The sequence below is a fragment of the Perognathus longimembris genome, chromosome 7, assembly GCF_023159225.1.
Source record: "Perognathus longimembris pacificus isolate PPM17 chromosome 7, ASM2315922v1, whole genome shotgun sequence".
In the NCBI taxonomy this organism is placed as follows: Eukaryota; Metazoa; Chordata; class Mammalia; order Rodentia; family Heteromyidae; genus Perognathus; species Perognathus longimembris.
The window spans coordinates 47694842-47717516 of NC_063167.1; the positions used below are offsets into that span (position 1 = coordinate 47694842).

The following is a 22675-nucleotide window of genomic DNA, read 5'->3' on the forward strand; positions in this document are numbered from 1 at the left end:
AGTAAGCAAAAGCAATCAAAGACAATTTCCACATATTTCTAAAATCAACTTATATATGATATTTTGACTTTTCTGTTAGAAGAGAATCTGCTAATGTCTAGCCTAGGCAAATGTGTCAACTGTGTGCTGGATCACACAGGATTTCAAAGACCCCAGACTCAAGAAGATTGCTTTACTGTTTTCTTCCTCAACAAATTTCCTGCTGTTCGGTCAAAAACTGTGAAACAGTATAAGTAGCTACTCTGGAAGCGGAGAGCTGATGATTGTGGTTCAAAGCTAGCTGGGGCAGAAAAATCCATGAGACTCTTATTCAGAAAACTGGAAGAGGCTTTGTGGCTCAATGCTAACATTGAGCAAAAAGAGTTCAGAGGCAGGATCCAGGCCCAGAGTTCATTCCTCTTGACCAACAAAAACAAAATAAAATAAATTGACCTAAAGTGCACACAATCAGAACCTCTATGTCATTCTTAAACAATAACTTAATGATGGTTACCAATCTAATGCCAGGTGACATATATTTTATAATTTCAACATACACCAATATAAAGCTTACTGTTTTTAATGTTTTTATATGCGATGTCAATAAATACATAAGCAAAATTAAAGTGTTACAAAACCCACAATACTTTATGCTAATTTGAAACATAATTCACATTTTCATATACCCTTAAACAAGAAAAGTTTTAGCATACAAGCACCTTAGAATTCAAATTCTAATTTGTTACAAGCATTTTTTCTGGGCTAAAGGTATATTTATCATTTCTATTAAATTTTTAATAAAAAAATAGTAACAAAATGAAACATTGTCATTCTGTATATAGAACAGTATACATTTAAACTGAGAATTTAAGTTATTAAACATTGAGTTTGTTACATGTATTATATATTCCTTTATATTTAACCAACAGACTTTACATGATTTTTGAAAAAAAAATGGTTTCAACTGTATACCAAGTCAAAAGCAGAAATCTGAAGGAGCTCATGTCAAAAGGAATTTATTCTTGGCATTATCTTCCAATGAAAAGTAAACTCAGTGCTCCATGGACTGTGCCAGTGCTAACACTGAGAAATGTGAGATGAATTTTGCAATGACCTAGAAAGTTTTAAAAATACCAATGCCTACTGACGGTAATCCCAGCATTTAGGAGGCTGAGACATAAGAATTGAAAGTTTGGGGCCAGCGTTGGCTACATAATGAGACAGTCTCAAAAAAACCTAGAACCCAAACCCCCAAACCTATGTCTATATACTATGTTTGTAATACAGAATTGCTAGAAGACAGGCCCTGGGGTATAGAGATTATTTTAAAATGCCTCAGATGCTCTGATGGGCATCAGCTTGGAAAGCACTAGAGAACTTGTCCATAATCAGGAAGGTCAGTTTTCAGCTGAAAGATTTCCACTTTGACTTTGGGGAGTATCTTGTTCCCTTAGATAGAAAGGATGTTTTTTCTGTTTCATTCATCACAGTCTTCACATGAAAGGAACAGAGCACGGCACAGAGCAGTTACTAAATACTCTTTTGAGCGAATACTCGATTGATTGCCTTATACTTCTTTGTATCTCCATCTTGTCCTACATCATGAATCAAAGAATTCAAACATATCTATGGATAAAATAAGTGACTGAAGTAGTTATATAAACATGCTTTAAAAACTCATGTTTTAAATATAAAAGTCAGGTGTACATGCCTATTATTCTAGCATTCAGGAGGCTGAGGCATGAAGAACTTGGGTTTGATGCCAGCTAGTGAGATCCTGTCTCAAAAACAAAACACCCCTAAACCACCCCCCCAATCAACAAACAATAAAACTCAGCCCCCAAATATATAAATAGATCAAAAGTAGGAAAAAAAACATAAAAGGGAGTGCAATATTTAGCAACTGAAAACACAATGAACTTTCAAATATTCTTCATATCCTTACATTTAGGAACAAGAAACTAGTTCTTTAGCTAATATCCATAGTCACATGTGTAGATAAATTTTCTTAAAAAAGAAAAAAAGGATTACAGCTTAATCTTGACCACTGCCTAGTTTTCAAAATTCAAATAAATAAAAATTTAGTACAATCACAGTAACTTCTACATAATTGTTTTTAAAAAAGGAGTGTTTCTGTCTAAACTATTATCATTACCTCTTGTTATATCCTCTCAGCTGAGAAGCTGAGATCCAGGAGCTGCTTAGCAGTCTCACATTGATTAACAAAACTATTTTGGCACTTCTCTACATGTTTATTAGGACTTCCTAAAGTAGCTAGATTCTCAGATATGGCTTCATTTCTCAGCGTTTCAACAGCATGAGATATTTTCATTCTCTTAGTATCTCAGGCTATGCAACTTTGGTTTCCTTAAGCTCAGCATTGGTTGCTTGATTGTAGGTTTGTCACCAAAAAGTGCTGCTTCACTCTCTGTGGTTGGAAATCTTTTTTGATATAGCAAGGGATATTCCTTCTGAAACTTAAAAATGAAATGAAGAATTAGACAGCATTTAACATCTCTTTCCTAGTTGAATGCAATCAAGTATCCTTTCATTTTATTCCTGCCTTGCCTTCATTCTAAGATTCTCTTCTGCTAACTTTCCTTTAAAATTCTACAACTTGTTTCTCACTGGTAAAGCCCAAGAAGGTCACAGGATTGGCTCAGTTGTATTTCTTAGTGTCTACCACATAAGAGTTAGGAGGTTACTGCGTTTGGACAGAGGTAAAGATTCTAAATGGTAATGATAAGTCACTCAAGAATATGTATTATAAAGCATATTTTCTAATTACTTTCCCAGGCTAATCCAAGGCATAATTAAACAAAATACCAGCAACAAAGCAGAGAATCCACTATTAATATTATTGTGGCTTTCAAATTTGGGATACAGAGTGAAATCCAATAGATGTTCAGGTATTATAGAAGCAGTGTAATGTATGAATATGATGTAGCATGATATAAAGCCTCTATGTTCAATCTTTAAATCCAAAGTATTAAAATAAAAAAATTGGACTTTAACTATCACTAAGTAGCAAGCACTTATAGCATGTAAGAACATACTTATATGAAGGAGACATTGCTCATTCTCTTACCTGTTTCAATTTTCTTTTTTTCTCCTTTACAGATAAACTTTTATTTTTAATAATAGTCTCTAAAAGTTCTGCAATTGCAGCTTGAGAGGTAGAAACCTTCTGTTCATCAAACTCCTGTGCACTAATCTGCTTACAGTAAGAGTAAGTTGGCAATGGAGCAACCAGTACCTCTCCAGGAGTTTTAACCTGTAGTGAAGAAAATGAGACAGTAATGATCTGCTAATGTTGGTTATGTTGCTGAGATCTAGTAACTATGAGTTTGCCATCAGACTCTCAACTATAGATGATACAGTAGGGTAGGATTTAAGTCCCAGCTCCACTTATAGGTTTTGTAGCCTTCAGAAAGTTATTCAACTTGTCTTGAATTATTTCACCATTAAAATGGAGGTTCCATAAGAATATGTATATAAAGTACTTAGCACCATAGATTTTATTTAAACTATAAGATAGCAATAATATGAAGTGATATTTTATCTCATCTTAATACCAATATTTTGAACTTTGTAACAAAACATTCATTTAGTTGTTGAGGGCTAGGGTATGGGCAGAGCCTACATATCTGCTGAGATAAGGAAGCAATTGTAGGAGTAGTTTAAATTATGTATGCTAAGCTAGGACAATAAACCAATGTGCTGGCCAACCAATGCATGAATAAAGTGCATGTCTATTATTCTGGGCTGCTTGGTATTCCTTTGTCTCCCTTTTGTAATGGTTCCTTCCCGTTCTGCAACTTACCCCCTAATGTTTCTTGAAGTGGTATGTTTCTCTAAGTGGTATAGGGCCAACCAGAATAGGGCTCTCTCCACCCCACCGATCCTCAAATACCCAAAGGATTCATTTAGCTGAGACTAGGTCATGAAGAGACCATATCCACACCTTTTCGGACTGGAGGTACAAGAATAGCTCTTTTTTCTTTTAGACATCAAAGTTAAGGCTGTGACTCATGAACTTTAATCAGCCATATTCACCATCACGTAAAGGAGTCACTTGTCAAAAACAGGACTGAAATAGAAATAAGACATGGGCTGGATGCCAGTGGCTCATGTCTGCAAACCTAGCTACTCAGTAGGCTGAGATCTGAGAATTTTGGTTCAAAGCCAACCAAAGCAGAAAAGTCCCTGTGAGATTCTTATCTTCAATTAGCCATGCAAAAATTGGAAGTGACATTGTGGTTCAAGTGGCAAAGCACTAACTTTGAGCACAAAGAGGCTCAGGGACAGCGCCCAGGCACTGAATTCAAGCCCTACAACCACCACCACCACAAACAACAAAAGAAATAAGACATGGATAAACAGGATGAGAGTCCCAGTGCTATTTGAGTCTCCAGTTTTGTCTATATTCCTAAATTTTAGAGATGTGTTGATAGCGTAAGTCTTCATTTTAGGTAGAGCTAGTATGAGATAAGTTTGCTACTTGCTAATAGCCAGTGAAGAGTCTTTTTTTTTTTTCCCCGGTAGGTCGTGGGGCTTGAACTCAGGGCCTGGATGCTGTCCCTGAGCTTTTTCTTTCTTTCTTTTTTTTTCTCTTTGCTCAAGAGTAGCACTCTATCACTTTGTACCTCTGCTCCACTTCTGGTTACCTTGTGGTTAATTGGAGACAGAAGTGTCACGAACTTTCCTGTCAAGGCTGGCTTCAAACCATGATCTCAGCCTCCTGAGTAGCTAGGGTTAGAGGTGTGAGCCACCAGTGTCCAGCCAGTGAAGACACTTTTAAGAGTCAAAATACATGTTTGATAAGAAATGTACTCACTATCTTACGTATGTAAGTTACGTATGTAACTGTAACCACTCTGTATATCACCTTGATGATTAAAATTAAAAAAAAAAAGACTTAAAATACTTACACAGCTCTTCCTTAAGTAGTCAAGGTGTTTCTCCACTGCAGTCTGTAAGTAAGAAGGTACTTGCAGAATTTCTTGATGATGATCCATTAAGAAAGAAACTAATCTTGCAGCAAGAAGCTCATCAAGATCCACTTCTTCAGCACAGCATAGTACACATCGAGAAAATGTATGTATCATCTAGAAACAGTAAAAGATGCATGTTTAAGAATGTAAGGTTTCATATAGAGTGTCAGTAATCTTCAGGTATCATTAAGTGAAGTATTAAAGTGATAAGCACATTTCAGCCTGAAAATTAGACAATAATTTATTGCTGAGTCCTATTATGCTAAAGTACATTTAAAAGCACTTGTTCAAGGCTGGAGATCTACCTCTTTAATCCACAGCACTACTTCCAGTTTTCTAGTGGTTAACTGGAGATAACTCAGACTTTTCTGCCTGGGCTGGCTCTGAATCATGATCCTCAGATCTCAGCTTCCTGAGTTGGATTATAGGATTATAAGTACAAGCCACGAGCATCCAGCCCATCATAGAGATATTTACATCCTACAGAAAATTTTGCTGTAAAATTCATTACATTCAATCCAAACCATTCACTAAGTACAATACACTTATCTACGTCATTCTAAAATAACGAAAATACTAGAATTCTATCAAGTATTTGCTTTTAGTAGATGACCAGAAAATTCACAGCACTGAAGTAATTTTAGTTTTATTCTGATATGTCAGACAGGTAGGTTTTCTAGTTCCAAGCACAGTCCTCAGCTTTTCGTTCCTTTCTACATCATTAGCCTTGTAGAACTCAGACAGAGACAGACACACAGAATACATGAATGAGAGTGCCTTCCTATCCTATCAATATCTGCATGTGAATTCATTTTCTATTCTCTAAACATGCTGAGAATGAGATCACTTGTTATCAATGTCTCCCAAGTTTCTTGTCTACAATCACTTGCTACGAAACTTTCTGGAACACTTTGACTTATTACATACAAATGTCCCTTATACTTTCAAAAGTTTGTGCCTCTTCCTTCCCCATCACATGGAAGTGACACAAGGCAATCTATCAAAGTCTGATTGGACTAAGGATGAACGAGGAGGCAATATTCTGTTAGAATTAACACAAAAATGTGATAATTTAACAGACTGGGCACAAGGAATTTCTGTGCCAATATTTGCTGTTTGGAAACAGACTAAATTAAAGCTTCTATAACTCAAGAATCTAGGACTTCTAGGTCATCACTTATGTAGTACTTTCAGAGAGACTGGGATTTTTTTGTTTTGTTTTGTTTAATGAACCAGGGCATTTTCATTACAGAAGAAATAAACTTACCAGTGATCTTGTACCCATTGCATCGTGCAGCCTGGGCATATCAACATTTTGACTCATTCGAGATATCATGCGCATTAAGAGCTGAAGCTTCCTCCGATTTGGCGGGGGAAGTAACAGACAACATAACTGCAGTGCATCGATGGCAACTCTCTCTAAGTGAGGTTGCAGCATGCCTAGAAGGTAAAGTCACACCCCCCCAAAAGAATCATCAATGGTACTAACCGATATGACCAACATATACAGTTAGATGAGAGGGTAAATAATCTCAGTTTTAACTACTTGTAGATTTAACTACTTTAACTTTAACTTAATTTTAATTGACTTCTAAAAATGTGTACATTCCTCAAAAGCATAGCAAAAATTTTATAATCTGTTCTGAAGTATCAAAATCCTTTCTTACTATCAGTAGTGACTTTGGATAAGTGAAAGGGAAAGAAAAGTGCTTTCAGGAGAAAGAATAAACTTTGATCATGTCATGACAGAAATTCTTTACAATAATTTGGAAGACTAACATAAAGCAATTTCAGAGAAGAAAAGCTTGGTAAGCCAAACAGAGTTAGTAAGCACGAAGTTAATATTGCATGCATTGAAAGCAACAACCTTACTTTGTGTGCCAGTCAACACAGAAGAAGCTGGAGGTAAAGACATTCCTGAAAGTTCTATTGTACTTTTGCACAGTCTTTTATTGATTGTGGTACTAAACTCTGCAAGTCCACTTTCCAGAGCTGTCTGGTCACTTGGATTGCACTGTCCGAACTTTGGTTTCATGATAATTTCAGCCACCGGCGTATTGATATAACTATTCCATCTTGTACTACTTCTTAAAAGCAGACTCTGAGATCTACAAAGCTGTTTGGACTTGCATTTTCCATTATATAACTCTTCTTGGTCTTGAACTGTCAAAGTAGAGGTTCTCTTAAAACCAACACAGAGTGGCTTGGGAATACTTTGCTCTGAATGATGATTTAATAGGGATTCTTGTTTGGGATTTGAATCTAAAAACTGTTTATGTTGTTCTTCTACATTCACAACAGAGTGATGGAAGATATTGGACACCTTTCTCCTTGAATTCCCTGGCAAATCTACAATTCCTTCCAAAGAAGAGCACCTTGGTTTGATGTTAGAGGAAAAAACATGCATACTACTTAAAGGGCCTATTAAGTTATGGCAGCTTCCTCCCATTATGTCATTAGCATTGGCTCTTCTAGTTCTTAAATTAACTAGCTGCATTTTCTCAGCATATTTTTCTTGAAATCTTTGATCATTTATCTGTAGTTTCTCAGTTGAATCTGATTCTTCTTTGTTTTTATCTTTGTGAAGAAGACCGAGAAGGAGACATTCAGTTGATTTGAAGGAACTCATATTGTTTAAATGAAGGATTTTTGAAGACTGTGGATCATCTTGGGTTTTATGTATCCCACTGGGTCTATCTGAAACTGTGATGTAGCCACAAACAACTACCAGAAAATGAGACAAAAATTAAGATGCAACTGTATGATGGTGGGCAAAAATAAAACAAAAATAACAATAAAGTTAAAAATAAAGCATCATTATAGTGTATATATGTTGTTAGTATAGTACAAATAGCAGTTGCTTAATCTGGAAGCCACTTAAATAGGACACATGCAGCATTCAGTTATATACATGCAAGGCTGACTATCTTATTTGTGATATAATTAAAAATTTATTTTATCAGCCTAATTAAATGGATTGAGCCGGAATACACTTAAGAACTTCTCCTATCATTCTGCAATCACTAGAAACCTCTTAATTATGACAAGTGTGGTATAAAAGAATATACAATTATCCTGTGGTATCCATAGGAAATTGGTTTGAACTGCTGACAGACGTCACATTCTGTAGATGTATAAGTCTCTTCTATGAAACAGTGTAATATTTGCTTATAACCTAAGCATATCCTCTCATATATTAAGTCCCCCTAGACTACTTGTATACCTAAAATAATGTAAAAACTACGTAGAGTTATACTGCTAAGAGAATAATGACAAAGAAAAAAAATTGTTCAGTACAACTGTAATTTCTTCTTGAGTATTTTCAACCTGGGCTGGTTTAGGGAGATAGAAACCAAAGAGATGCAAGCCAGTGACAACTAGTCTTTGTTCTTTGGTTCTTAGTACAGAACATCCCAAATCTTTAAAATTTCTTGAACAAGACAAGCACTCTTGCCACTAGGCCATATCCAAACAGTACAAGAAATGTATCCAATGCCTAATGTATGAAACTGTAAACTCTCTGTACATCACTTTGACAATAAATAAGAAAAAAAAATCTTGAACGACAAGCCTTGTTATATTCATATTTGAGCCCATTTGAATTCAGGCTAAAGTAACTGATGACTGGTATTGTTTAGTATTGGAACTTTCTGTCTATCACCGCTTGGGAAAGAAGGAGGGGCTGGAGATTGAGTTCAATCATCAAAGGCCAGTTAGTAATTTTCTTCAATCATGCCTAGGTAATGAAACTTGAATTAAAATTCTAAAACAATGAAGCTAAGAGAGTGTCTGGTTTGAACCCATGGATATCTTGGGAAGCTACCCTTTCTAGAGAGAGCATGGTTCTGTGCCACCCTACATTCCTATTGTCACATACATCTCTTCTCTGCAGACCTTCCTCAATTTTCTGTCCTTTTGCAGATTATCACACTTAGTTGATATAAGAACAGGTGATACTGGAACAACATAACTGAATCATTAGAAAATGGCTCAAAGCAACCACAATATCAATGAAGTTTGAAGTAATTCATAGCCTGGCAATTTTTATACTTATCTACACTTTCAGATTTCTTAAATTTTAGGAAACTTTAAACACAATGATTTATATGAAAAGTAAAATTCACATACCCAAAATGTTCACAAATAATTCATAATATTCAAATGTAAGCAGAGGTTCAGAGAGCTCTAGAAAATAATCTGCAATTGTTCTAAATACATCTCGTTCAAATCCAACGTAAGTTGGATTACTTGTATCATTACTTCTTGGCCCTATGAAGTAGAAGGCAAAAGAAAGAGGCAAAATGTATTTTAAACACAATTTAAAAATACTTAAACTTCTGTTTCATGAAGAAGGCTTGACAACAAATTCTGCCACAATATGCTAACTTAATAACCAGAAACTACAACAAGCGCAAAAACTAAACTGCAAATGAACTAGCAATCCAATTATGACAATTTTTGAAAGAAATACAAGTGGTCAATAAATACATGAAGAAAATATAAATGAAAACACTGACATTTTGTTTTACACTTGTCAAAACTGCTACTTTAAACAATAGATGCTGGTAAAGATACAGGAAAAAGGGGAAAATTAGACACCAGTGGGAATGTAAATTAGTGCAGTTTCTATGGTGATTCCTTAAAAAATGGAAAAAAAAAGAACTATCAGATGATCTAGAGATATCTGAAGATTGATCATAGAAACTAGCATTCTTACATGTATTGCAGTATTATTCATAACAGCCTAGATGCCCTTTAATTGCTGAATAGATACAGAAAATGTGATATATATATATATACATATATATATATCAATAGAATATTATTTAGCCACAAAGAATGAAGTGGTGTTTGCAGAGAAATGAATGGAGCTGGAGATTATTATGTTAAGCAAAATAATTCCAATTTCAAGAGACCAAATACTATCTTTCCTAAATCTGCACAATTCAGACCTATATATTTACACACACACACACGGATACACACACACGCACAGAAATATGACTGTAACTGAGGGCCTGTCTAGGGGATGAGGGAGTAGAAGAAAAGAGAATGATGGGGGTAAACATGTCCATATGAAGATGGCACAAAGCAACCCAAGGAAAACAGAGGGGAAACAGAGGGGAGGGGAGGGGAATCAAGGAAAAGAGAAATAAAGAATAAAAGAAAGGGGCTAATCTAATCAACATAAAATAAATAAATGTATAAAATACAATGATAACACTTCTTTGTAAAATTCATATAAACCATTTTTTTTAAAAAAGCCTTAGGAAGGGGCTGGGAATGTAGTTTAGTGGTAGAGTGCTTGCCTAGCATGCATGAAGCCCTGGGTTTGATTCCTCAGCACCATATAAACAAAAAAGCCAGAAGTGGCGCTGTGGCTCCAGTGGTAGAGTGCTAGCCTTGAGACAAAAAAGAAGCAAGGGACAGTGCTCAGGCCCTGAGTCCAAGCCTCAGGACTGGCAAAACAAACAAAAAAAAAAGCCTTAGGAAAATCTATTTTAATCCACTCATTCTGTAAAGCAAAGAATATCGAGATACTGCAGACAATTCTTCCAATTTTCTTGGTAAATTTTAATGATTTTTTTGGGAAAAATATTTGCCAGAATCATACCCTTAATGAATTTAAATAACAACTTTACACTGATGTTTCTTAAGCTTAATACTATTACTGAAAAAAAATCATAATTACCTATTAGTGTTTTCCTCAGAAATAGTATGTGATTACAATTTACAGTTAAGAAAACAGAGGGTCCAAATGATTTTCCCAAGATGAACAAAGCTCTTGGAAGCTATGCTAGAATTAAAAATTAGTGAAGTATAACATGAAAGCAAGGGTTAGAACTTTTAGGTCTAACAACATTTATAGTGTGGTCCATGGGTTGTATGTATCAGAATCACCCAGTTCACTGACTAAATATACCCAGAAATGTGTGCTCTGGTCACTAAGTGAGAAGTATCTAAACAAAGACCTCTTCATTCTAAGAATCTTCCAGGACACAGTTAGAAAAAACAAACCAAAAAACCCCTGCACAACTCTGTTACCTGTCAATCAAATCAGAACCTTAGAAGTATCTTTATTGACTGACATGCTTTAAGATTTTAGATTCACCTTACAATTTGTCCAGCTAAAAGTCTCTCCCTACCTAACTAAATTCTTTCACACACACACACACACACACACACACACACACACACACACACACACACACAGTTTACAGGCTAACATGGATTTTGTACAAATTGGATGTTTTTCTAAGGAAGATATAAGAAATATCCTTAGTATGAAAAATAAAATATCTGATAATCAGTAGTAAGGTTTCAAAAAACCATGGTTTTTAGAAATATAGAGAATTTAGGTTTGAGACCTAATTCCTCTGTATTAATAGAAAACAGAGAATCTTGTTTTTTCCTGGAAAAAAGTTAGGAATAGTATAACAATCATAGATCTCTATATTTCATAGAATTACTCCAGCAGATTAAATAGCAAGTAAACTCTTACTATGGTCTATGATTAAGCACATTGTAATCTAGTTATACATTTTTCACATATTTAGTATTACTTAAGTCTAACAAGGACTGGGAAGGGAGAGAAGACAGAGATCTATAAAGATGGACATCAGCAAATTCCCTATTGGTATGCTTATGTGTTGTTAACCACAAGCTAAGGGCTGAGAGTAGCTGAGTAGAAAAGGCAAAAAAAGAAATTCAAAAGTCTTAAGCTTATGATCAAGATCTTTATCTTGTTATAACTAAAATGTATCTTATTTACTTCACCACTGTTTATTTTGTTACTTTGTCATATTGACACCCAGTGGACAACAAAGGAATAAGTACTTATCCTGAACAGTTCATTAATATTTTTTATAAGAAGTAGAACACTACGTTCATAACTAGAATTATTAAAATACAATTTAAACAAAGGATAAAAAGAAAAACGACTCCAAAAGAAATACTTGCAAAACTATTTGGTGTAAACCACCTGAACACCTCATGGGGGGAGAGGGAAAAGGGGAGAGGGGAGGGGGGAATGAGGGAGGAGGTAACAAGCAGTACAAGAAATGTACCCAATGCCTAACCTATGAAACTGTAACCTCTCTGTATATCACTTTGACCATAAATATGAAAAAAAATTGTCAAAAATATAATTTAATTTTTGATAGGGAAATTATGTTTTTGAAAAACTGTAAAATCGATTTTGAAAGCAATTAGTGTTTGGATTTGAATCAGTCTAAAATGATATGTATCAATTATTAGTGATCATCATTGCTAAAAAATGATTTGTGAATTAACAACAGAGCATACTCTGTATAATTATAGACATCCTATCAGTATATGCTTTTGAAAAGAAGCATATTACAAAATACCTAAATATTGAAACTATGTACAATTGTGAGGACTGAATTGGGTTGCATAAAACTTCATTGCTGATTGAACCTTTTGCTGACATGCCGTTTTATTTCCAAGCTGCCATTTGAAGCCTCTGTGCCTCACATAGAGAATCACTGTAGTGCAGATTTCCTAAAAATCCTCTGGCCTATATTTTACTATTGATGTGAAATGAGCCATAAATGGTGGGCTTGAATTATAAAACGACCTTCAGTATAATAAATATTAAGGGCCCCATAAGGTAATGTAATCTACTTGACTACCACTAAAACTTCAAGCAACAGTTACACAGACTCTAATAATAAATCATTTAAATATTTTTTGATTTTTGTTAAGTACTAACAATAAAAATTTGTACTTTTCTACTTACAATTTGCCAGGCACTTCATGGCAGATAATACCCAGTGAGGAAGATCATCTAGGTACACACAAAAAGAAAGCATTGTAGAGCAAATCACATATATTTTATGACAGTAAATTTTATAACTTTACTTATAACTATGAGTATATATGTACACAAAAATTTGTGTGCACATGTGAATGTGTGCATGTGTGCTTAGTCAGGATGGAAATTTATCATATGTTCAAAAAGATAGTGAGAAAATAATTATAAAGTCCAAAATGAACTTGTGAGAAATTGAATTCTACTTTCAAGAGGAAATATTCCCTAAAAGATATCTACTAGTGGGAATTAGTATCTGACCTCCTGTGATTAAAAGTGAATTAAAGTTGGATTCTACTTGAAAAAAACAAAAGATATTGAATAGGTTAATTTTTTAAAATACAGAAATTTGTAAAAGTAATACAGATCTTGGTTTTGACTCTATTCACAATATAAAAACAACCTACTATGTCCAAATCATGGATTTCTTTTTAGTGTGAGGGGTGGGTTTTCAGATAAAAACTCCCAATATTCATCTTATCTTTCTATCTTCTTTTCACCCTGTTTTGGTCTGTTCCTATGCTGACTGAATATTACTGACTAGGGTGAGACCAGTGGCTGAAATGATCTATATTAAATATTAGGGTACTTCACAGGGAGGCTTTCTTAAAATCTTTTAAACACCACCATTTCTATTTTAACCTTCACTAAAATCTTTAAGGCAATGTCTTAAACACTGTAGGCCCTCAACACCAATGGGATTAACCAATACTTTTTGTGTTTGTTTTTCAGATCCACTTTGGCATCTGACAATTTCTTCTAATTATTTACATGAATAATATTCATGTACGATTATTTCACTTTTTCATTACTAAAGCACCTCAACTGACAAAACAGATCTTCTGATGCTACCCCAATGGAAGTAGTGTAGTCCATTTTTCACATTTGGTCTGCATTCTCCTATGAGTGGAACTTTTGTTAGTAAGTTAGAAAGATTCCAATTTCTTTAACTGATACCTACCTGATTTGTCTTGTAGAACAACGACTCCATGCTTACTTGTGTTAGCCATGTTGTACATTATATATTGAGGAATTATTTGATTTGGATTTATGAGTTCTTCTAGAGCTGGCACACCTAAAATAGTTTGTAGGCTAAAAAAAAGAAAGAAAGAATACAAACGTTTATGGATTCTATAAAATAAGAGAAATAGAAGGTAAATATGAATATGATAGGCAAACAAACAAAACCAGAGTATTTAAATTTTCTCTTAACCAAATTTCTAAGGATTATAGTTACTACTCACTTTCAAATATATTTCTCTCAATAAAACTCACAGGAATCCAACATAGACTCCTGAGTATAACCAATACAGACCCTGAACTACAGCTATGAATTTAATCAAAGAGAAAGAAATTGCATTGAAAATCAATTTTCAACTCTATTAACAAAAGCATTTACTAGAAAACATACATACACGTTTAAATTCTAAACTTTAAAATAAATCTATTTTTACTCATTTGAATATTTTGACAAAAACATCAAACTAATCATTTAAATGCTTCAGAAATTTGGTTATAGCTTAGATTTATCTTACTAGAGTAGAATAATATATTTCCAAACATCTTCAACATCTTCTTGGCTTAATTCTCTATTATCTGTAGGGTTTTCTTGATCTTCACTGGTTACTTCATGATTTATTTTCTCTCTATTTTCCTAAAAAAAAATCACTTTGGTTTGTCTTATGCTGTAATTAAGGAAATGCTGAACAGATGTGTATTTTAATATTTAGTAGTTTTATTAATATATGGTTATTGTGGAGCTACAAAGTAAGTGTTGCATGAAAAAACGATGCAACATATGGTAATAGATTTTGCAGCTGTTAATAACGTACCCACATCAGACACTCAAATCAACTTATTTCTAGGTACTTTAATTTTGAGTAGGACAGAGAGATTAGTTGAAGAGTTATGTAGAAATTGCAGAGCTATAGTATAGATTTTTGAAGTACCCCAAGGGCTCATGTGTTTATAAAGTCTTGGTTTCTAAACATGTGCTATTAGGAGATGGTAGAACCTTTAAGAGGTGGAATCTTGTTAAAGGGAGTTCTGACTTTGGGGTCATGCACTTGGAGCAGGTATTAACATCCTAGTCCCTTTCCTCTCCTTTGCTTTTTACCTTCTTCAGCAGCCATGAGCTAAGTAGTTTCTCTGCTACCTGCTCATATAACAGGCCCCAAAGCAATGAAGCTGAACATGGGTGAAAGCACTTGAAACCATGAGTCAAAATTAACTTTTCTCCTTTTATTAATTCTCAGGTAGTTCATCACAGTGGTGGAAAATGAATGGACATATTAAGTAACACAATAATTTAAAAAAACACTGTTAAGTTATAGTTCATTTGCAAACATGTCTCACTTCTACTTTTATCATTATTTTCTGGGTTCCAAATACATTTACAAATTTATTTTTAGAGTGTAATCTAGGTTAAGAGATTTTAGTGTTGGATTCAAATATAAAAAGATTTACTTTTGGGCTGGGGATATGGCCTAGTGGCAAGAGTGCTTGTCTCGTATACATGAGGCCCTGGGTTCAATTCTCCAGCACCACATATATAGAAAATGGCCAGAAGTGGCGCTGTGGCTCAAGTGGCAGAGTGCTAGCCTTGAGCAAAAAGAAGCCAGGGTCAGTGCTCAGGCCCTGAGTCCAAGCCCCAGGACTGGCCAAGGGAAAAAAAAAAAAAAAAAGATTTACTTTTAACGAGACTTTTAGCAAATACGTGGTAATCAAGTGATTAGAAAAAGGACATTTTACCTGAGAGTAAAATAATCCATGCTTCTTAGGAGTTCTGTGAGATAAGTTTCGTAATTTAAAAATGCTCTCTTTATCTTTGGCAATGTTTTCTATGTTGTTTTTTCTCAATTCTGGATGCCTCCTTGGAAGACTTTTAAGTGGAGAAGTTGGAGGAAATCTGGTTTAAAAGTAATAAATAATCTAATAAATAAATAATAAATAATCTAGAAAGTTAAATAATCTAGAATGTTAAAAAAATCTATTTCCAAAATTATGCAAATAACCTGATTTATTTACCTTACCATAGAATGCAGAGTCTACATAAATCAATTTTCCATGATACATTTAAAATATTTTAATAGTTTCTTGCTTACTTCAGTGTATTCTGAATATTTTACTGATGGAAAATTCAAGGTTATCATTCAGATCAATTCAACTGAAGAAATGTGTACACACAAAACTGTTGTGGATTAGTGTATTTTCTATGTTCCTCTGACAAACTGTCTATACACTTTCTGCCTTTGGTTTGTGTTTGGCCTAATTTCCAGAACCCAATCTCTTGCCCTTTTTCTTTTTTGTACCAGTCCTGGGTCTTCAACTAAGGGGCTGGGTGCTGTCTTTGCCTGAGCTTTTCTACTCAAGGCTAGAGCTCTACCACTTGGAGCCACAGCTCCACTTCTGGCTTTTTTTTTTTTCCCGGGGGGGGTGGGGTTACTTAATTGGAGATAAGAGTCTCATGGACTTTCCTGCCCAGATTGGTTCCAAATCAGAATCCTCAGATCATAGCCTCCTGAGTAGCTAGGATTACAGGAGTGAGCCAGCAGCACCTGGCTCTTGTTCCTTTTGATTAATTTTTGTTTTACACTTTTCATTTTAAAGTATGGTATTTCAATGATATACACAAATGCAGAAAATAATGCAAACCAATACCATCAAGTAATATAATTGCTTACATTTGCTTGAGTTTATTGTTATTTTTTTTGGCTGGTCTGGGGGTTGTAACTCAGAGCCTAAGCATTGTCTTTTATCTCAAGGCTGGTACTCTACTATCTGAGCCACAGCACTATTTCTGCACTTTTTTCCCCTGGTTAATTGGAGATAAGAATCTCTTATATTTGTCTGCCTAGGTTGGCTATGATTCATAATTGGATGATCTTAGCTTCTTGAGTAGCTAGGGTTACAGGCACAAGCCACTAGTACATGACTTTTTCATCATCATCATCTTTTTTTTTTTTTTTTTTTTTTGTATCAGTCCTGAAACTTAAACTCATGGACTGAGTGCTGTCCCTGAGCTTCTTTGCTCAAGGCTAGCACACTTCTTCTAGCACTTGAGCCACTCCATTTCTGGCTTTTTGGTGGTTAATGGGAAGAGGAGTCTCACAGGCTTTCCTGCCAGGTAATCTTTGAACTGTGATCTTCAAATCTGAGCCTCCTGGGTAGCTATGATTACAGGTATGAGCCATCAGCACCTGGTTTTCATCATCTATATTTAAGTACAAGTTCTCTGCTCATTCTAGCTTTTTGCCCTCCTTTCCTAAGGGAAAATCATAATCCTATATGGCTAATATATTTTTTCCTTCTCCCTGCTTCCAACATATAAGAGCTATACGTGGGCTTATGTTTTTTCCACTGCTTGGTGTCTTTTATCATATCCTAAATTTAAATTTAACTGAATTTATATACCAATTTGGGAATGATTGACATATCTATATTATGAAATCTTATTTATGGACAGGCTATTTCTCCATCTATACCTTTCAACAACAATTTTATAATTTTTTTCCACTAAAGTTTTACATATTTTCAGTAACCTTTATTTCAAGGCACTTTGTAGTTTTGTAATCATTACAAAAATCCTAGAAGCAGAGACTAATTAAGGAGTTATACAGAATAGCAGGTAATAATAATAATCTAACAAGTATTTGTATTGGAGAGAAATGAACAGAGAACTATTATTAGAGAACTATTATATTAGAGAACTATTTAAGTATTTATAATGGACAGTTCATTTTATTACTAATATGTACATATGGAAGAGAATGAATTAAAATTAACTACATAGAAAGTTGGCATTCATTTGGGTACAGAAGACAAAAATTTAGGTTAGGGTGATAATGATTTTCTAATTGCTAAAAACATGAGTCAAAAGACCAGGTAAAAAATTTGGATAGAAGGTCTGAAAGTCAGGAAAAGTGGGTTAAGAAGTAAGACCATGTGAGATCCAGACACAGCATTCCTTAAAATTAATGGCAGCATTAATCTATATAACATTTACTGTTAATAGCAGCATTATTTTGAGTAGCGCAGACCTGGAAACAATCTAAATGTTCACCAATTGTTAAATAAAACAACTCATGGTATATCCATACAATAGGATAGCAATAAAAATGGATCTATTACTGAACACATAATATAGATGAATCTAAATATGCTGAGTAGAACAAGCCAAACAAAAACTCGTTTACACTGTATATTACCATTTTTTCAACCTTGTAGAAATTTAAACTAATTTAAACTGACAGAAAGTAGATCAGTAGTTCCCTTTGCAGTGGTAGAAATGAAAAGACAGGCAGAAGGAAATTAAAAGGAGTCAGAGAAACTTTTGCCTATGACTGTGGTAATAGATTTGTTAGTTTCTGCACACTGAAATTAATCAATGCTTTTACATTAAATAATTGCAACTGATTGTGTTATTAATTATATCTCAATAAAGATTGATAAAAGGTAAAAAAAAAAAGCAAGCAAGCAGTAAGCCCAAACCTGAAGACGAACTATACTTAAAGGATACGTAATTGCAATGCAGTCTAATGAAGAACCTGTTATAGTGTTTTATAAAATGGACTATTTAACATGCTCACTACTGGGCTTTATTTGTATGAAGGAAAACTTCTGGTTGGTAGGTACTATGTTTGTTGCATGTCCAATGCAATAGGGTAGAGCTGTGATGGGACCTTTACCACGTGATTATGTCACCAGAAGGATTAATACTTGTTTTTGTTGGTCCTGGGGCTTGAACTCAGGGCCTAGGTGCTGTCCCTGAATTTTATCACTCAAGGCTAGTGCTGTAACACTTTAAAGGACAATGCCACTTCCAGTTTTCTGGTGGTTACTTGGAGATAAAAGTCTCTTGGTCTGTTCTGCCCGGGCTGGTTTCCAACCTTGATCCTTGATCTCAGCCTTAGTAGCTAGCCTCAGTAGCTAGGATTACAGGTGTGAGCCACCACTGCCTGGCTGGATTAATACTTTGAGGAAGCTCTGGATTAGTTAAGAATCAAAACAGGAGCATCCCTCATGTTTTGCTTCTTTTGCAACTGCATTTCTGCCATGCTATAATGCTACAAGAGGTCCTCATTGATGTGGTCATTCAGAACTCTAGCTTAAAATAAATTTCCTTTAGTAACTATCTACACTCACATATTGTTATACCAACAGAAAATGAACTAAAGTAATGGGAAAGGCTCCACTTCTAAGACATTTCATTTGAAAAGTAGTAATGATGTTAAAAAAAATCATGGGCTTTAGAATTGAAAGACCTAGTTTAATGGACATTTAACAAAGAACTTCAGGTACATGAGAGAAAAGGTAACTATGACAGCCAGAGGAGTCAGGATGGTATCCAAAGAGGTTACCAAAGAGCTGAGATGAGCTGTGCAATGTTATTACTCTCACAAATGTGTACTGTGCTTCAAGGTAGAAAAATAAATTCAGAAACAAAGGACAAGATTTGTTCCAACATGATGTATCACCTGTAAAAAGGCTTAATGCATAATGTGCTCATTTATTCTGGGAACTCAATAAAGAAATATGTATATCATAAAGCAGTTTCTGGCACTGCTTTTAACTGGTGGTTTATTTCTCCTATTATTTGTTTTACATCTTATGTTATTTGAGGACAAGGACCTGTGAATTTGTCTTGTAATTAGAGCATATGAAACTAAATGTTCATTTAAAACTAGAGATAATTTTAAATGTTTGCATTTGTAGCATTTAATTTTGACCTTACAATATTTATCCATTTTTTTCTAAAAGTAGCCACTGTAGTAGTAAAAGTATAATAAACTGGAGGTAAAACTTTACAGTAATTTTATTTCGCAAGTACACAGACAGATCTGTTTAGTACCTGAATAGCTGGTTGTTGTCATCAAGGTTTTCGGATCCCCATCTGCCTTTAATATCTTCAATTACATGATTCTTAAGAAACTTTCTCAATAGCTGAATAGTCTGTTGCCTTGTAACTTCAGGACCAAAATTGGTGTTATTTCTTAACAGGTCATAAAGCCAATCCACAGCTTCTCCTGCTGTGAAACAATTGCCATATTTTTTAAAGTGCTGCCTGTGCTTTCTAAGAGGCATTCCTGCTCGGAAAGATGTGGTGACTTCATTCCACTGCAAAAGGAAGGGTTTAAAAAAAACACAAAACATTCAAAGACAATGAAATCTCTTATGGATCTAAATAATCTAGGACAAAAAAAATTCTTTAATTTCGCCTCTAATTATACTGTATAGAATTCTTAAAGTACTCCTGCTTTATAAAATGTTCTATCTTACAGATTCCTTTATACTAATTCTAGTGTCATAGTTATATTTCCATGGAATAGATTTTTTTTTGCATCTATCTTTGTTTTGTGAGTGGACAATGAAAGTTTAGCTGTCAGCTTTAATTTTACCACTTTGTTTTGCTGTCCAAACAATATTTATTAAATAAATTTTCCTTTCTTATTTCTGTCATTCTTAATCATGAACTAGAATTTAATATAAAAATTACTTCAAGGCTTCATAATTAACTTTGGTGGACAAATGTATACATGTTTAAACCACATAACATACAGTTTTTTGTAGTGTTTGCTTATTTCTAAAGCTATGGCTATTTTCATTTTTGGGGGATGGTAATGGGGTTAAGAACTCTATATTTCATACTTCCTAGGTAGGCACTCTTCCACTTGAGCTATGCCCCCAGACATTATTCACTTTATTTATGTTTAGATAGAATCTGCATTTTGCTTGGAGCTCCTCTCAGACCAAGATCTTCTAACCTATGCCTCCCACATGGCTGGAATGTGTACCAATGCACCTCCTCTTTTACCTTGATGTCTTGGTAGTTGTATAACTATTTAAACAAACTCTTCATGGGTTTCAGATGTATATTAATAATAAATAGTTTCCCCACCCCCAGAACTGTTATTTATTTTAAGCCTGGCTCAGTCATTTTATCACATGATACAAACTACCCTTAATAAACCCTGTGCATTTGAGCAGAAGCCATGGAGCCCTTTTCCAGTTGCATTCTGGCAGGTAAGTGGCCTAATTTTACCACTTCTTGTTTATGGACTTTGGCTTCTACTTCTCAGGACCTCGATATCCTTATCCCTAAAATAGGAACTTTAGAACCTACTTATTGGGCTTCCTGTAACGATAAACGTACTTCCTGCAAGTAAAGTACTAGTAAACACATAATTTTTTGTCACGCCCCCACCCCCCAGAATACATGTACTAGTTTTATCTGATGTAATGAGTTTTCAATAATGTGATAGATCTAGAGTACTCAGATTCCTACTAGTCATAAATTCTGTCCCTTATATTAGTAATTATAATCAATAACTTGATGGGTGGCTGAATTTATGGCAAGAGCCCATATATAGTTTTTGCTACTTTAAGAGAGTCAGTTTTTGTTAGAGTCTCAGTTTCCAAATTGGAGCAACAGTTCAGGTGCCCACCTAAGGGCATTCCTGAGAGGATAACCTCCAAAACACATTTTCATACACTGTCCTCTCAAGAAATCTCTGAAGCTGCTCATGTATTATCAACCTGCCTTAGCAAGTTGGAAACTGACCCAGGGGCAGTGTCTCTTCAGCAGTTGTACTATGCTAGTGATGTGAAAACAGAATTGGAAATCCCAAAGCAAAGAGCAATGTATATACAGTATAGATAGATGCAGCCACCAACCAGAATGGTCCAGGTCTGTATTTGAAAGTATTCTGTGTTTACATTAAAATAGGCAGCTCTCCAGTCTGTACGTCTTGCATTAAATCCTACAGGCCTAATAATCAGAACCCTTACCATTGTCCTTCATTAGATTCTCCCAAGCTTTGGAAATCATTTTCAAAGTTCTTTGATTGACAGGGGTTGGAAACCAGAGACACGGGCAGAGCTGAGATAGGCTCGTCCTTTCGGGCTGCAGGACACAGAGAGCCCCCCAGGCACAGGAGGCCTGCGACAAGGCGAGTTCCAGGAGTACTTTGGGGCGCTTCACCCCGCGCCTAAAGCGTCGGGGACCGGCGGCCCGAACCGAGGCCCAGACCCTTCCGAGTCGAGGGCAAATTGGGCCAGCTCCCGCACCTGGCTCTGCAGGAGGCCTAGAGGCCCTGGCTCCCATCCTCCCGCCCTGAGTAAACCCGGTGGCCGCCGCCGCCCCGCTGTCCAGTCCAACCGTGCCGTGCGGTCTTACCAGCTTGGTGGCCCGGTAAGGCCCGGGAGGCCCACCCCGAGGGTCCATAGTCAGCGCCAGGTAGCACTCATGGTGGCGGAAAAGCACGCATCGGGATACAGGACTGGACGCCCCGCCGCCGATTTGAATAACTCCGAGGGCTGCGCTGATTGGGCCAGCCGCTGGGTCACGTGATTCCGCGGCTACGTGCACCTCCAGTGGGCGGGGTGGCCTTGGACGAATGGGCGCTACCGTCCAAGCGGGGAAACAGCCCCAGGCTTCTCCTACCCTCCCTGTGGTTACTGCTTTTATCCGTTTCCCCAACTTCTGGAGTTATGCCATCCTTGCACAAGAAGGAACAGTTTATAGTTTCAAACCAGATTGTTTGGTTCAGCTTCTGACTTGAGGAAATTTGAAGTTTGAATTTTTTTTTCTTGGTCCTAGGGGATCTTCGCAGTATTAGCGCATAAAACTGAGGGTTGAGGGTAGCTTTCTCTTGGTGGACAAAACTCCTAAAAGGCTTTAAGGGTCTGTGTAGCTCTTTCCATTTCGGGTTTCCACTCTCCACCCTGCCTTCATTCTCCTTTCCTCTCTCTCCTCCCTCCCCCCTTCCATTTTTAACAAGGGGTCATCATTAAGTTCTTAGTGGCAAAAATTTACTCACATTAATTCATCTTAATGGAATGCAGGAATGAAATAGAAACCTTTTTCTGAATA

The 22675-nt window shown here is 35.6% G+C and overlaps 1 protein-coding gene across 2 annotated transcripts; it reads right to left on the bottom strand.

Moving 5' to 3' along the window:
• Positions 1–549: 549 nt before the first annotated feature.
• Positions 550–22149, bottom strand: Depdc1 (DEP domain containing 1). 2 transcript variants are annotated; one of them, XM_048351558.1, is made up of 12 exons: positions 21980–22149; positions 19655–19920; positions 15556–15712; positions 14340–14458; positions 13766–13896; positions 12733–12780; positions 9102–9242; positions 6846–7697; positions 6241–6413; positions 4911–5087; positions 3068–3253; positions 550–2456 (listed from the first exon to the last, which is right to left on the bottom strand). In XM_048351558.1, the coding sequence occupies exons 1-12, from the start codon at positions 22025–22027 to the stop codon at positions 2316–2318; spliced, it is 2439 nt and encodes an 812-aa protein (XP_048207515.1). In that variant the 5' UTR covers positions 22028–22149; the 3' UTR covers positions 550–2315. The 2 variants fall into 2 exon arrangements, with proteins under 2 accessions (XP_048207515.1, XP_048207516.1); XM_048351559.1 differs by lacking the exon at positions 6846–7697 and having other exon boundaries at positions 1999–2456; positions 21980–22112.
• Positions 22150–22675: the final 526 nt, after the last annotated feature.

Bases quoted from the DNA above. Each gene is read 5' to 3' on its own strand.
- Depdc1 (XM_048351558.1), bottom strand. From the start codon at position 22,027: ATGGACCCTCGGGGTGGGCCTCCCGGGCCTTACCGGGCCACCAAGCTG. The intron at 19,921-21,979 runs GTAAGACCGCAC...TTCCTTTTGCAG, and splicing joins CTTACCGGGCCACCAAGCTG to TGGAATGAAGTCACCACATC. The intron at 13,897-14,339 runs GTAAGATAAATC...TCTTTTTTTTAG, and splicing joins AAATATATTATTCTACTCTA to CCTACAAACTATTTTAGGTG.